The 17,879-nt window shown below is 28.5% G+C and overlaps 1 protein-coding gene across 4 annotated transcripts; it reads left to right on the top strand.

The window, feature by feature from the left end:
• Positions 1-1,450: 1,450 nt before the first annotated feature.
• Positions 1,451-14,506, top strand: LOC140675652 (uncharacterized). 4 transcript variants are annotated; one of them, XM_072910257.1, is made up of 10 exons: positions 1,451-1,512; positions 7,516-7,700; positions 10,455-10,561; positions 10,694-10,913; positions 11,269-11,565; positions 11,645-11,841; positions 11,941-12,096; positions 12,302-12,590; positions 12,663-12,791; positions 12,978-13,391. In XM_072910257.1, the coding sequence occupies exons 3-10, from the start codon at positions 10,491-10,493 to the stop codon at positions 13,272-13,274; spliced, it is 1,656 nt and encodes a 551-aa protein (XP_072766358.1). In that variant the 5' UTR covers positions 1,451-1,512; positions 7,516-7,700; positions 10,455-10,490; the 3' UTR covers positions 13,275-13,391. The 4 variants fall into 4 exon arrangements, with proteins under 4 accessions (XP_072766358.1, XP_072766359.1, XP_072766357.1 ...); XM_072910258.1 differs by having other exon boundaries at positions 10,366-10,561; XM_072910259.1 differs by lacking the exons at positions 1,451-1,512; positions 7,516-7,700 and adding an exon at positions 14,250-14,506 and having other exon boundaries at positions 10,183-10,561; positions 12,978-13,221.
• The last annotated feature ends 3,373 nt before the right edge of the window (positions 14,507-17,879 follow it).

Here is a 17,879-nt window from a genome sequence, read left to right as displayed (position 1 = left end):
TAGAACAACCTTCCGGCCGTAAAATGACGTATTCCTGACACAATTTTAAGACAATTTTTCCTTTACCAAAATTTGATTTGAAGCTTAGTTTTTGAGTTATAAGCAAAAATAGTTAGTAAATCACGCGTCGAGTACAAAAGGCAGATAGGAACGGCGCGGCACACCGCGAGCGCGGGCGCGGCTGACCATTCGACGAGTGATTATCGCCGCATGAGTCGCTAACTATTTTATCTTATAACATAAAATTATGCTTTAAATAAAATTTTGGTAAAGAAGAAAATGTCTTATAATTACGTCAGGAATAAGTGTTCCTTAAAATAACGTTGGATGCTGCAATCAGCTGATTGCTACACGCATGTCTCTCAGCTGAGCCGGAAAATCAATATATCGATCAGTCTGAAGTCGTTGACGACAATGTCGATGACAATCGAAGGAGCGTCGCCGTCGCGGAAGCGGTTATTTCTCTCTCTCTCTTTCTTTCACTCACTCTGTTCCTTCCTTTTACGCACACACTCAGACATATACACATCGCGTGTAGCAATCAGCTGATCGCAACGTCCGACGGCCGGCGATTCGGAACAACTTTTGGTCATTAAAGTAATGTTATTTTAAGGAACACTTATTCCTGACGTAATTATAAGACATTTTCTTCTTTACCAAAATTTTATTTAAAGCATAATTTTATGCTATAAGATAAAATAGTTAGCGACTCATGCGGCGATTATCACCTGTCGGACGGTCAGCTGCGCCCGCGCTCGCGGTGCGCCGCGCCACTCCTGCCTGCCTTCTATACTCGACGCGTGATTTGCTAACTATTTTTGCTTATAACACAAAAACTACGCTTCAAATCAAATTTTGGTAAAGGAAAAATTGTCTTAGAATTGTGTCAGAAGTACGTCATTTTACGGACGGAAGGTTGTTCTGGGACACCCTGTATATATATATATATAAACCTAACCTAGCCCCAGTTGGTCAAAGGGTCACCTTAGGGCGCGTTCGGGGAGATACTATTTAGCGCTAACAGTGTCGTTCTGCCTTTGTTACTCATTAAAAGTTGTACAAAAGATAGAACATTGCTGTTAGCGCTAATAGCGTCTTCCCGAACGCGCCCTAAGGTGACCCTTTCTGCGCATGCGCTGACATGTGCCGACGCCATTATGATCAGTACATGTACTTCTAACCTGCTTTCGGTCTCTAATTCTTGTCAGAACACATGTCATGTTAGTAAAAAAAGTAAGAAATATAAATATTAAATTATGGGATACAAATGTGCAGTTATTTTATATCTTTTATATAAGCTTGTTATCATACTTAGTATGTATATATATGCATGCAACACACGCCTTCACAGCGCATGCGCAGAAAGGGATATCATACATACTTGTTTGTACATAAAATTAGAGCTGCTTTATACATAAGGAGTTAGCAGTTTAGTATTATATATGTAGAAGTCTGTGTGCTTATACATAAGGAGTTAGCAGTCTAGTCCCACATAGCAAAAGTTAATCCGAGGTATGTCCATCGGATGTATTTGTAGGAATTTTCAGATATCCAAAGTTCATCCGTGTAAAACCCGAGGATGTATTTGGGATATACTGAGGATACCAAAACGTCCGCTCATTAGATATCTGTACCCATGTAGCACATGTTCGTTTTATAAACGTTTTCTAAATGTATCCAATATTTTTTAACCGTCAAGCACCAATAAGAAACGTTTCAACAGAAACATTTTTAAAATCATGGTTTAAGAAACGTATATTTTACGTTTCTATAAATAGAACAAAAATTAATGTTTTAATTCAAAATTATATATATACACATTATTAAGACTGTACTTATTAAGACGATCCCCAGATAGCACAGAAAACTAAAAGATGTCTAAAAGATGTCTTCTAAAAGTCATAATTACGTTAAGTCGACGAAAAGATGACTTTTTGATCATCTTTTCGACAAGACAAAAAAGATCTATTTTATAATATACTAATATAATATAATTTTATAATATTTTATAATATTTTATAATATAGTGTTCTTTTGTTTGCCGCTACGTGGCGTGTTCAGATTTAACTCGTATTCAAGTTTTCATAACATGTATATAAAACCTAAAAAAACAGGTACTAAAAGTATAATTTAAATTATGTCAGTATTTTTGTCAGTTTGACTTCTGATGTAATCTCGAGAAGAGATTCAGAACATGAAAATAGATGTATTATATCCATATTTGCATTATTTTATTGAATCTGTGGATAAACAAATTTTTTACAAATAAAGGAAAAAAATCGTATTTTGACAGTTTCTTAAACGTTTTTTTTGTTAGAAAATGACGTTTCCCTTAACGTTTTTTAAGTGGACATTTTAACCAATCAGAAACGTTTTTAAAAGGCGGTTTTAAAACGTTTCGCAGAAACATTTGTGAAACGTTTTTGAAACGAATATGTGCTACTTGGGTATGAAATCCAAAAATGGATATTCTTATATAATAGATAATTATCCTAAGGATATCCTTAGGATAATTAATAATAAAATTCGATCCCAATAGTGTCCACTAGATGTTTCTAAATGCCTATTTGCTATCCTATAGGTTAATCAATATGCACTAATAGTGAATTCGATTGGATACATTAGTGCGCACTAAGTGCACATAAAGGTACCCAGACAGCACAGTCGACTAAAATTATTACTAAAACTGGGTATATTTTTGTCAAAGACATCTTTTAGTCGAAGCGTTTAATCAACGGAAAATTGACTTAAAGCTGTCTTATGAGCCGAATTCAGTCGCTTATAAGCCTATCCATATGTTGACTAAAAGATATGACTTGTAGATATCTTTCAGTCGTCTTTATAGCTTCTTTTTAGTCATTTCTAATGTTTTTTTTTGACGTTTGAATTATAGGTTATCTTTATAGGTTATATTTCATATTATGTATCTCTTATTGGGATTATACCAGAAATTAAATTGATAAAAAAATATACTTTACATTTCATATTTAGTAGTACCTGTTATTCTTTGTACTCTTTATATATTACATGTTATGAAAACTTGAATACGAGTTATAGTCTGAGCACGCCACGTAGCGGCAAACAAAGGAACGCGTATATTATAAAATAGATCTTTTTTGTCTTGTCAAAAAGATGACTAAAAAAATGATCAAAAAGACATCTTTTCGTCGATTAAAATTAATTATGACTTTTAGAAGACATCTTTTAGACATCTTTCAAAAGATGACTCTTTTGTGGGCAGAAAGATATCCTTTTAGAGATTTTTAGCCTTGTCAGAAAGATGACTTAAAAAAGACATCCTCTCGTCATCTTTTAGTATTATGTGCTATCTGGGGTGAATCGGGGTTTTCTATCCTTTTTTCACATCTTATACAAGGTGTTCGGTAACAGGTGGGACAAAATTTAAGGAGTGATTCTACTTGATAAAATAAGACAGAAATCAAGAATAACAAAATTGCGATAGAGGCTTCGTCTTTTAGTTATAAATATTTGAAAATTTGCGTAAAAGGTGCCCAAAGCATCGTAAACCGCAAAATTTTTGGCGTGCGTAGACTACATCGACTGAATCGCTCTGTGAGGCAAAAATATGCAGCGAATTGCTGAGCTTTATAGATACCTTTTATGCGAACTTTTAAATATTTATATAGGCTAAAAAACGAAGCCTCTATTGCAATTTTGTTTGTATTCTTGAGTTTTGTCTTATTTTATCGTGTAGAATTATTTCTTAAATTTTATCCCACCTGTTGCCGAACACCCTGTACATAATGGAAATAAAGTACGCTCATTGAGTACGCTTAACCCAATAAACTTTAATGAACTAAAATGACAATAAAATATGTAATGTATAATACAAGTAATCAATATATCATAATTATGTGATAGAATATCAAGAAAATAATTCATAAGTATAAAAAGACATATTTTATTCAAAATATAATAACCGCATGTTTACAATTATATTTAGATTTTCTAAATGTCTGATAGACATTTATTTTGCGATTCTCTTTCTATCTCGTAAAAGAAATCTGTAAAATATTTAATAATATTACATTATTAGTATTAATTTGTCTTAAAATATAAACAATTACATGATTTAAATCTTTTATATATACAGGGTGTTTCATTTTAAGTGATATGGTCGATTATCTTGCGAATCGATGATTTTATTGAAAAATGTTTCAGACAAAAGTTGCATGGTTTGAAGGGAGATATATGATGGAAATGTAGACTTGACCTTAAGTGACCTTGTCAAAATCATGTCAAGGTCATTAATGTTTCTTTAAATGAAAACTTCTATTTTTTATTACATATTCTTGTAGCTTATCTCGAGAGGTTTCCGAAACACTATAGAAACTAATAAAGTTACGTTTCATTGAGTACTTTCCGAGTTATAAAGCTTTAAAGTTGCAATATTTTGACATAAAATATAAGATATCTCGTAAAATATTCATTTTTCGATTATCTTACCCTAATACTTTTATGTACAGAATAATGAGACGAATCAATTGGTGTAATTAAAACACATAGTTATCAATTAAGAAAAAATCTGAATTTGCAACTACATTAACAGTTACACATTTTTACTTTAATATATATATATATATATATATATATATATATATATATATATATGTTTTAATTACACCAATTGATTCGTTTCATTATTCTATGCATAAAAGTATTAGGATAAGATAATCGAAAAATGAATATTTTACGAGATAGTTTGTATTTTATCAAAATATTGCACCTTTGAAGCCTTATTATAACTCGAAAAGTATTTAATAAAAAAATATTTTATTATAGTGTTTCGGAAAGCTCCTTCTTAACAATTAAAGTACTTATAAAAACAACACACGGGAACTAATAATTTTATATAAAAATGATAAAAAATTTAAAAAATGATAGTTATGTCGTAACAAATATTTATTTAATATAAAAATAAGTTCTACGGTGTATGTTCATCGTGCAAGAGATATATAGCGTGCGCGTTTGGAATAACATAACATAATATTATTAAACTTTTGGAAATGACTTTAGAAGTCTAATAAAAAAGATTTTCAAAATATATAAAAAATTACTCTCGTGCATCTGTGTGAGTGTGCGAGATTGAAACACAAACTCACGTCAAACGTCATTTCTAAAAGTTTACAAATATTCCTTCATGTAATTCTTAGCAAAAACCTATCTTATTTTGTGTATATAAATTGCAAAACTTTTATATTAAGCAAATATATTGTCTTGTTAGGTTAAATTTTGGTCGATAATATAGAACAGCTTTTGAATCCCCTTAAAGTCATAATTGCGACCAACAATTGATTTCCTATTACTTTGACATATAATTAATTTAAAAATATTAAAAATTTTTATTATTAGGTAGACTTTCTTAACTTCACATTGATATATCTATTTTGTTAATAACAATTAAACTAATAACAAACGTTAAATTCAGGCTAGCATAAACTGCCGTTAAATTTCATTCAGCAGCGCACTGCGGGAAGTAGGCACCCCCTCCTTCAATTCATTGAAGGATGGGGTGTCCAGCGGGGATGGGTCCTAGTCATAGATCTTGAGACCTAGACCGAGCAATCCCCATCTAAACGTGTTTCAAAAATGGATGAGAAAAAAAAGAGAGAGCGAGCGTGAAGACGGCCATATTTCTCTTTTTCTAAGATTGTGATTGGTTCTCCTAGTATTACGGCGTTGAATAGAAAGAGATAGAGAGTGGCCGTCTTTGCGTCTTTTCTCTCTCCTTTTTTCCGATCACTTTCACCGATAGATGGCTCGGTCCAAGTCTTAAGGTCTATGGTCCTGGTAGAATGCGAAAATCGTCCCCAGGACCCACCTGTTCAACCCCGCCGAGGAAGGACCACCGGGTTTAGTCGGTAGGAGTCCGACATAACCCGCTCCTCTCTCCGGAGGGACGGGTATCCATGACGGATTTCCCTACGTAAAAAAAAAAGAGGCTAACAATAACCAACAAACAACCATCAACAATTAATTATTGAAAGTTCGAAAAATTAACTTAGTTGGCTATCTTTACAGAGCTTAAATGCACTCTTCAAAACTTCAATTGTTAAAAAATGATAAACTATAGTACATAATAGTGGTTTCGAGGTATAAAAAAATTTTTATTAACTGAAATTAAAATTATGTGTGTGAGACAAATTATAAATGTATGTATCTGTATATCATATAATAATATATAACCACAGTATATACTGTGATATAACTGCATTTATTTTTCTTCATTATTTTTACCTGTACATACCTCGAGATTAGTAACAGTATTATTTTGTAAAAATTAAAATTTTGATGTTTTATATGTATTAATTTGTTTGTGTGCAGCTTCGGATTATCATTTAATAAAAAAGTATTATAAAATAAACTATTATTTCATTTTCCGAAAGTTGAAAATATTACGGATGTGATTCCTAAATAATTTCATGCTGATTGAAATAAAAAAAGATTTTTCTAAAATTATGCCTGCTAATTATGCGCTTAATAAATTTTCCTTAATTATAAATAAACTATTATTTTCTAGATATCGATTATGTAAGTTTTCCTTTAGAGCGGAAACGTAAAAAGTGAAAAATTTTACCATTAAAAGTAATATAAAAATTTTCACTTTTCACGTAGGGGAAAAGTTACATAATCAATATATACCTTAAACTATATATTTCCTAAACTAAATATATTTCTAACTTTGTCCAAACGATTCATTGATTTGTTAATATATATAGAAATCAGTGAAACAATTTCCAAATGATTACAATAATAAAAAATAAGAAATTACCTGCTAAATATCTACAGAGATGATTGAAGTAGTAATTAGGCGAGTTTTCACCGATTTCAATCTCGTTTCACTCTGAATTGAAACCAAGTCAAAGGTTTTGGAAACTAGAACATTAACTTTACTCGGCGTTATCATCTGAAAATGGCATTGATGAACCGATAGGTTCGTGAAGGTTGTTTCGAAACCAAGCAAATTATAATAGTAAAAAATAACATATATAATTATAATATGTCCATGCATGTTTTTTTTCTCTTTATGTAATTTCTGTTCTATAATTTCGTTCTAAACAAGAAAAATAACAAAAGAAGAATTGAAAAATAATTTAAAAAATAATTTTTGCATTTTTGTTTTTGGTTTTTTATTAGCAAATAAAATTTGAGAAAATTCTTTTGCAATCATTTCTTTAACTACATTTTTTCTAAAAAAGAAATGCGAAAATTATATTCTTTGAAATATTTTTTAATTATATATTTTGTCCTAATTTTTTCCCATATTTATAGACTATTTTATTACACTATATATTTCTAGGATAATGATTTGCTGCATTTTCTTTATATGATTTTCTTTAAATATTTTTTATAACTTCTTTTTAATAGCATTATATATTTTCCATACTTAAAATAAAACAATTTATATTCAAAATCTAAAATCTAATTAAAATCTGAAGGCAGAGAAAATCAATATTTGAAAGATACAAAATAAAACTTGTTTTTCATTTAAAGGTTGGTAATGCTGCACGAGTAATTCGACTCGGAGAATTTTTAAAATCTTTATATCTACTGGCGCATACAAGCGCGAGATCGGGTCTTTGCAGTTCCTCACTAGTCGCGTCAGAAAACAGTAGTCTCTGTGATTGAATACACTTATGCTACACGCTTTTTCATCAGAAGAATAATAAATTCCATAGGTGAGTAAAGAAAAACAAAAATCAAGCCTTTTTCGCTATCGATATAGATATATTTGTATAGATATTTTTGATTGTATATGTTCGATCTTTCCTTTTTTACTTGATTTTTACGAAAAAGAACTAACAGACGCTATTCATCTATCTGCGATACCGCCTCTTATTTTATAATCGCATTTTTTCCCATCTTACTCGCTTTTTTGTTTATACATATATCTCTGGTTTCAATTTATTTAATTGTCGCGCATTAAAAACGCGATTTATATCATGATTGCATTGTATATATTTTTTATATCACGAACTTTTGCATTTATTGAGAATTTATTAAGAATTTCGTCAATTAAAATGGAAAAATGCTGTTTTTAAGACTAATTGAAATCGATAAGTCGTTTGATTAATTTTTTCTTTTTTTAAATTTTTTATTGATATTATATGTATTGAAATTTTTCTCTCGTCGATTATATAGAGGTGCACCTTGTACAAAGTCGAACAAATTACGTATGTGTGTATGAAAATATTAAAATTTAATTAATTTTCTTACAAATATAAGTTTGTTTTTCTTATTGCATTATATTATACTTTTCATTTATTATACTATTTATTTATATATTTTTTCATTTATTTATTGCATTCAAAATATATACGTACATATATATATAATATTAGAGAAAAAAAATAAAAAAGAAAAATGTAAAAATATATAGATAAAAATTAAATTTTTTGCTTCAAACAAAAAAGTTTATATTAATATTTTATTATAATTTTTGAGAACAAATTTATTTTTTATTAAATTTTAGCTATTTAATTTAGCTAATTAATATTTTTAGTTCTTTAAGCACTTTCATATATTTTACCTTCTCTATTTAAAGTTTCAAATATTATCATTTTTCTTTCGCTTTTCCTGTCTTGGATTTTTAATTTTAATATATATGGTTCTAAAGATAATTATATATTATAAATATTATATATAAATATATAAAATTGATGAATTTATAAAGTTTTTGAAATGTTAGATCTTCATGTTTCTAAAATATAGGAACTTTAATCTGCGAACTCTACATATTTGAATTCTTAAAATAGAAATATAGAATTTCTGGGTTTTTAAAATATTAAAAATATTAAATATATATCTAAACAATTAAGAAATTTTTCCAATAAGAATGTTTGTTAAAAAATAATGGCTATTTACATTAAAATTATATTAACATAGTGCACGTCATATAGTTACCAGATTTCTTAGCATTCTATTTATAGTACAACATGAATGAGGAATATTCCTTGTTCTCAGAGTAAATTGTGTACATTATACTATTCACTCTTGCTCTTTAAATAATTGTATATATATATATATATATATATATACAATATATATAAATATATATATATATATATATACACAATATATATAAATCTGTTTATTAAATATAATAAAATATAATAAATATAATAATATAATAAAATATATATAAAGACTTAATAACTACATAAAAATAAAAAGAATAAATTTCTTATTACTGAGAAAATTTATTGTTATTATATTTTGTTTATTTTTCTTTTTATACACACACGTACATTACGTACGCATGTATGTATGTGTGTATACAACAATAATAATAAAAAGATTAAAATAAAGTTCAATCGTCTTAATGCAGTAACTTATTTCACATCTGTTATGCACTATAGTGTACTTATATAAAAGATGAAATAGATCTGTTGCACTTGAAACACATGGCTTGACGGCTATAATGGCTCACATGACTTCTTGAAGGAATGCTTATTTACGTATCCATAAATAGCTACACACATCTCATTCCTTCATCACTCCCATAGACGAAAGGAGTTGTGTGCTTGAGAAAAGTTACTTAGTAAATGCATATTCTATGAAAAAAAAATCTTTTAACTGACTTTTGTTTAAGCAAATAAAAAAAAAATATTTAAATTTATAAAGATATTTATAAATTTAAATTCGAAAATAATATGCATATATATGTAAATATATAAAAGTTTATATATAAATATATATAAAATTTATATATAAATATATAAAAGTGGATATATTTAAAAAAAGATAAATTTTAGAAGATTAAAAACTTAAATTAATTAATTTTGGTTTAGCAAAGAAAGTTAATATTTTATAATCAATATAGGGATCCAAAATAATATTGTATAATTAAAGCTACAGGTCTAAAAAGAATAATATATATATATATATATATATATATATATATATATATATATATATATATTAATATATACATATAATTATAATAATATGTGTTATTTATAAATTAATAAAATAATATTCAAACAATCTAACATTATAAATGTTTACGAAATCTAAATCTATGAACAAATGTTAAAATTAGAATAACATACAATAATAAATATAATTAATTAAATAAATTATAATATGTTTTTTCATATATATGCTAAGAAACAGAATACATTGCTGTCTTCTACGCGTTTAAACTGATGATTAAGAATGATTTATTGTGAATGATTTCTTTCTATATTTCTTGAGGTCATCATGGGTGACTTCTTATCTCGATGGAAGTTCATTCAATTAGACGCATGGAGAAAGATTATAGCTTACGCAGAAGTAGTGACAACCTTATTTGTGTTTGGTATAATTTTATTGATTTTCCACTGGCTTCTTAATTTGTATCAGATTTTATCAGCGTTCAACATCGACCAAAACTCTTCGATTAACATAATACACTACTAAGCAAAACAATACTCCAATACATATTAATATAGATTACAGTTCCTTGGACAAGCAGCAGTAACAAGACAATGAAACTATTCATTCTTTTGATGCTCTTATATTGCTTTTACATCAATATTGGTCACACCAGAGAGATAACGTATGTAATTTATTAATTACTTAATTATAAATTTATATTTTGAATATGCTCTTCTTTTTTTAAATTTACTTTTCAGTATATTATTGTTATATTTAGTCTATGTCCTATAAATGATTACATCAATTTTTATAGTCACGAAGATATTAAAGATGCTATGTTGAGCTTAGTACATATGATGCGAGAGAATACAGAAAAGCTCGAAAGGCATGAAGCAAGAGAACGACAGCTAGGTGAGCAATTAAAGAAAACCATAACTATCCTGACGAAGCGTGTATCCGCCGTAGATGGTCTAAAATTGCAACTGAATAAATTGGATGAGAGGATCTCAGGAATAGAGAATCTGTTTGCACAGGTTAACCATTTAAGTACTTAATAAAGCGAATAAAAACGCATTATTTTTTAAGTAAATAAATATAAGTGAACCTCGTTAGTCTTTTCTAGCTTATCTCCGTTTAATTTTTTAAGGTGTTTCGATAAATCCTCCCTCTTTATCCCAAGTAGCAAGATGACGTCTTAATAATGTCTTAACGACATCTCCTACGTCAATAAGACGTCATCATTAAAACGTCATCTTGGGATCTTTTTATATCACCTGTTGTAGCTTCAATCTTTGCTCGACTCTTCTTCATTTGCATTTTTCTATTCTTTTTTTTTCCTATCCTATTTTTTTGGAGTGTTAATAATGTTTTTCTTTTTTTTCCACGTAGAGGGATGAGAGAGAACGTATACAGATGCAGAAAACGATGGATAGTTTGGAGGAACTGGAGAGCCGCTTGGAAGGTTGGCTCACGGATATTGAAAATAAAGTTGCAGAGATAAAGAATCGTCCAGAAACTACGTCGAACAATAATAACTTTACCGACATTCTCAACAAATTAAATAAGATCGAAAATGATTCGATAGAAGGGATCGCAGGACTGAAAGATAATTTGCATAATAATATGGAGAAAATGAATAGAGAATTAATTCCGCTAATGGAGAAGGCGCATGTAATCTTTTTAGAGGTAATCTATTTATGCGAAAATAACATCTCTTTTTCCTTTATTATTTTCAAAAATATAAATCGTCCGTTGAATCATATAGATACAAGACGTAACCACCAGGATCGGGGACATCGAGAATTCTTTAGAGAAGATGAAACAGTTGACGCAGAGCGTTCAAGAAAAACCATCAGAACGGCAACTGGATTTGACTCCAGCCTTTGATGAGCACATCAAGACATTAGTGCGAGTGCAAGAGTTAATGGAGAACTCTTCTGACAGATTACAAAAATTATCCAAGTAACTTTATACTTGAAACTCTCATGATTAAATTTAAATTGTCTTCATTGCGCAAATATATAAGAACATTTACAATATTTTAATGTTTTAAATATATAGGATAAATGAAGTGCAAGCGCTTCACAACGAGACGCAGGCCATGTTGCAGGAGACTAAGCACGCATTGAAGGATATCGTTACAAATAGTATGAATAATATTGAAGATAGAATAACAGAAGCCAAAGAAGAAACGAAGGATTCAGTGGCAGCATTACGGTAAATTTTATTTGTCATCTCGAAGAATCATAATAGTTAAATGTTGTTCTTTTCTCATCTTTTATAGGATATCAAAAATCATCTTTACATTAAATAAATAAAAATCAAGGTCAGATGATTATATTTAACATTAAAAATATAAGTCTCAAATAATATATTGTATGATTCTTTTTTTTTTTAATTTTGAGGTTTTTTTATGCTACAGGATGGATTTGGCTAACAACGCAGAACGTGTTAGTCAGGAACTACAGGATTTGGAAAAGGGTCAGTCCGTGATGGTTTCCATGGCCGATCATGTGTTAGATACAAAAAAAAGAGTAGAGTATGGCGTACATCAGATCTTGTTGGAAGTGGGCGACCTGGTAAAGACACAAAGCGTCAATATCAATAGTACTCTAAGTCAGAGATTCGATGGAATTTCAAACGATATCATGGATAACCAGAATGGCGCCTTGGCAAATCTTACTAGCAAAATGGAACAGGAAATGAACAAAGTAAATAATCTGCTTGCTCACTGAGAAGTTAGCTGTTACTAGAATTTAATCATAACTATCTTTATATTATAGGTTTGGCGGCAGATCAATGTGATGTATCAGCAGATGTCAGAGAGTGCTCGAGCTTTAGACAAACTACATCAACAAAATGAAGCCTACGTTAACGGTACGACATCTACTATGGGTGGAATGGAGAGTAAGGTAATAATAAACATAATTAAATTAAAACATAATAAGAGATTAATGCAAAATTTCCCTAAAAATAATAAGTAATCAGATGATGTTATATTAATATAGATTATCACATATGTATTATTCTGTATACTTTACTTATCAACATTTCCTACGTCATAGAGAAAGTAATCACGAAAATCTGAAATCTTACAGGTCGGTGAAATAACAAAACGCATGACGGAGGTAGACGAGAACTTAAACTATCTGCTCGGTCGCTTGTCATTAGTGACGCAAGAATTCAATCAGATTAAGACTGGCTTAGGAAATGCGTTAGACAATATCAAGGCTTCTTTCAAGGTGGTCCAAGAAAAGGCGTTGGACTTGACTCATCCAGGTCCTCACCCGCTTCCGGAAAATTACAAAAATCCGAGCGAATCTGAGACCAGAAAACCAGACGGTAAGCCTCTGTCGGACCTTGTAAGTCATATCTTCAACGTACCTTCCAACTGACTACAAGGTTTTTTCAAAGGTTTTTACCCAGTAAATACTGTTATATTAATATTATATAAAAGCAATAAAACGGAATACTATAATATACATAAATATTACCGATAAGTTATTGGTTAATTGTAATTTCCCATTCATAAATGTAACATGTATAATATATATGTTACAGTTATATTCTATATAAACTTCATATAAAATTGTTACAATAATTAAATAAATATATATAAAGTGAATTACTGCATTTAATTTATAAAACTCAGAATTTAATTTATATAGAAATTTCGATTTTTTGCTTCAAATAGTAAATGGATTATTTCCAATTTATCTACTCAATTTCAAATAATTTGCTTAATATACTGAATCCCTTGTTGAAATCGTATTATAAATTAAATTGACTTAAAAATAAGAGATATTTATTTTAAATCTTATGTTAGTAAGTTCTTTGTAGATTTTATATTTATTTTATGGAAACTTGAATATGAAATAATTAAGTCTGGTTTTATAGTTTCGCGTAGTGGCAAACGAAATAAGCTATATGTATATGTAACAATATTATGCAATAATATTCGATTACATTACTATTGTAATGTTGCAAAATAATGTGATATAACGTATATGATGTATTATAATTTTATATTATATAGATAACATATACTGTATTATTATTAGGCTGCGTTCCGATATTTACTGTCAGTACTGAAAATCTATAATGTACGTGACGTAAATTATATTAGCAGATTTTCAGTACTGACAGTGAATATCGGAACGCAGCCTTACTTATTGTTATATTTTATTTGTTCCACATTACTGCAACAGTGTTTACTGGGTAAATAATTTCATTTGTTCATTAAAATAATGTAAAGTCCTGTAAGCAGCACAAAGAATTCTCGTAATATTTTTTATATAATTACCAACAAAACACAACCTTACAAATTTTGTTGTTGTTAATTTCTTTTTTACGCAAACTGTTTGTTTTAGTTGTGACCGTAAAGTAAACCATATCCGACTCTCAGATTAAACAGTTGGTTTTGGGCTACTCTCAGCGGAAAAGATAGTTTTTTCATCTTTATAATGAATTAACATCTAATACCACCACCAGCATCATTATATCATCATAATTTACATTATAAACGATTGTAAGATATATTGCGATTTTCTTTCGAATATTATTTATATTCTTAATCTTTGTTTTTTTCTTTTGGTTTATTGTGGTTTAAAAATTTTTATGAAAAAAGCTAATAAATCAATTATGTAATGATCTAATTCATTAAAATATAATTCATTATATAAGAATGTAATTAGAAAACTGCAGATATTTTATGTAAATGCATATTTTCATAGAAGATTGACAAGATTTACGAAAGATGTTTATTTTTTTGTCAGAAAGCTTTAAAATGCACAATTTCTATTATATATATATATATATATATATATATATATATATATATATATATATATATACACGTTTTTAGCAACTAGTTTTCCACGAATTAATGTAAATCTTATGTGAAGTAAGATAAAAAAATATTATATATTCCATACTTTTAAGCTGACTTTAACAAAATTTTAGTTTATAGATTTTAGTTTATAGATTTCAAATATTTTTAATATATATTAAATAATTAAATTATACCTATAACTTGATTTTCTCAAGATGTTTTTTTCTCAAGAAAAAACGATTCCAGATTAATAAAAAATCTAACATTAAAATTTGATTCGGAGAAACAGAACATCTTATATATTTCTTCTGTATATATTTTTTAAATATTGTGATGTATTTTCTTGCATATACAGAATTGTCCACATAACTCTTTACAGCTCGATATCTTGAAAAGTTTGTCATTAATTTTAAAGATTTAGGTCTTTAATTTTATAAGTGCTGATGGACCTTTAAACGTGAATGGAAGTTGATTTTCAGACCTCGATTGGGAGTAGGGCGGAGACTTTGAAATTTTAAATGGGAATTTCTATACAAAATTGTTGGCTTTTGTGGAAGAAAACAATTTAGTTATGTATTTGAAACGTAAGAATAATCACACAAATCACAACACTCTAATATACTTTGATTTATTCAATTTATTAAATGTTCAAATTGTCCTTTTATAGATTTATAAACATTTATTTATCCGAATTAACAAAGAATTATTAACATTTGATATTTTTATAGAAGTCACTAAAGTCCAAGCATCGTGTATTTTCACAAAAAGTATTAATTTTTGTTTCTTATGGAAAATAATGTTTGAACCGTCGATGATGAAAAAAAATATGAAGTAAAAGTTAGGAATACTTTATTAATTTGGATAAATAAATATTTTCATATCCATATAGAAGACATTTTGAAGATTTAATAAATTGAATAAATCGGAGTATTATTAGTTTCCCAGTTAGAAATGATTCGTCGAAATGACATCGATTCGACGAATCATTTCTGACTGGGTTGTTTTGATTTAGCTTATTCTCACGTTTCAAAAAGCTATAGGTCAAAACTTTAAACAGTCATATTTTTTCACATAGAAGCATGTGACAAAAAATGTTTCGGATAAAACTTATAAGTTGTTTTTTCCCATAGAATCCAAGAATGTAATTTTGTATAAGAATTCCCATTTAAAATTTTAACATTAATTCTCGCCTCATCCATACAAGGTTTGGAAATCAACTTTCATTCACGTTTAAAGATTCTTATAAATCTAAATCTAAATCTTTAAAATCGATGGCATACTTTCTGAGATATCATGCTGTGAAGAGTACAGGGTATTTGGTAATTGGTGAAAAATCTGTTAATGACAGACTCTTGAGATCATTTGGAGTCGATTTTTCCTCAGCGAAAATATCGAGAGACACCATTTTTTGCAAGTTTCCAATTTTTATCATTTTATATCTTTGTAATTAAGCCTTAAATGAAAATTCTATTAGAGTAAACTTTATCTGAAATTAACTGAAGAATATAGTTTCAAAAAATTTAATAGTTTGTGACAAACGCCTTTTTTTCAATTGCTTATAACTCGGAAATTATCGATGCCTCAACATTTTTGCTGAGGAAAAATTGTCTCGAAATGATCTCAACCCAAGTAGCACATATTCGTTTCAAAAACTTTTCACAAATGTTTCTGCGAAACGTTTTAGAACCGGCTTTTGAAAACGTTTCTGATTGGTTAAAATGTCCACTTAAAAAACGTTAAGGGAAACGTCATTTTCTAACAAAAAAAAACGTTTAAGAAACTGTCAAAATACGGTTTTTTTCCTTTATTTGTGAAAAATTTATTTATTCACAGATTCAATAAAATAATGCATATATGGATATAATCCATCTATTTTCATCATGTTCTGAATCTCTTGTCGAGATTACGTCAGAAGTCAAACTGACAAAAAAAATATAATTTAAATTATACTTTTAGTACCTGTTCTTTTAGGCTTTATATACATGTTATGAAAACTTGAATACGAGTTATTTAAGTCTGAACACGCAACGTAGCGGCAAACAAAGGAACACGTATATTATAAAATAGATCTTTTTTGTCTTGTCGAAAAGATAATGAAAAAGACATCTTTTTGTCGATTAAATTTAATTATGACTTTTAGAAGTCATCTTTTAAAAAATTACTTTTTTTTTGTAGGTAGAAAGATATTCTTTTAGACATCTTTTAGCTTTGTCAGAAAGATAACTTAAAAAAGACATTTTTCGTCACCTTTTAATTTTCTGTGCTATCTGGAGATCGTCTTAATAAGTACAGTCTTAATAATGTGTATATATATATATATATAATTTTGAATTAAAAAATTAATTTTTGTTCTATTTATAGAAACGTAAAAAATACGTTTCTTAAACCATGATTTTAAAAATGTTTCTGTTGAAACGCTTCTTATTGGTGCTTGACGGTTAAAAAATATTGGATACGTTTAGAAAACGTTTATAAAACGAACATGTGCTACCTGGGAACAATCTGCCATTAGCAAGTTTTTCGCCAATTACCGGACACCCTGTACAGGCTATTATTCTGTATACAGATTGAGGAAAAAGTATGGAAACCCTAAAAAACCTCGAAAAATATAAGTTTTACAAAAAAAGAATCTAAGGTAAGATCAAGAAAGGATCCGGCTATCTAAGGCGAGAGCTATTCATTTTTTTACTTATTTCATATTTTGTATTAAAAAATATCATAACAAACTTTAAAATATATCAGGAAATTCTTAACCAAAAGTTTTATTATAGTGTTTTGAAAAGCTCTCGAGGCAAGTTATAAGAATATGTAATTAAAAATAGAATATTCCATTAAAAAAATAAAACGTGACCTTCACGTCACCTTCAAGCGATTATTCACGGTCAAATCAATGGCATCATCTTATATTCCTCTCGAAACCCTACAACTTTTGTCTAAAACGCTTTTCTATAAAACTTATATTTTTGGAGATTTTTCAGCGTTTCCATATTTTATTCTGACCCTGTGTAAACATCTGCAATCAAACAATTAGTATAAAATGGACAATATGATCTAATTAACTCCCATCTCTATTTTAAAATATCAGTATTTTTATGCAGGAAAAAAGGAGGCAGGATACTATATTAGAGTTGGGTTTCATTGGAATTTTATATTTCTATTGCTACTATTT

This window comes from Anoplolepis gracilipes, unplaced genomic scaffold (genome assembly GCF_047496725.1).
Source record: "Anoplolepis gracilipes unplaced genomic scaffold, ASM4749672v1 Contig20, whole genome shotgun sequence".
Lineage (NCBI taxonomy): Eukaryota > Metazoa > Arthropoda > Insecta > Hymenoptera > Formicidae > Anoplolepis > Anoplolepis gracilipes.
Note: the sequence above shows the minus strand (reverse complement) of the source record. Positions and strands in the feature narration are given on the sequence as shown.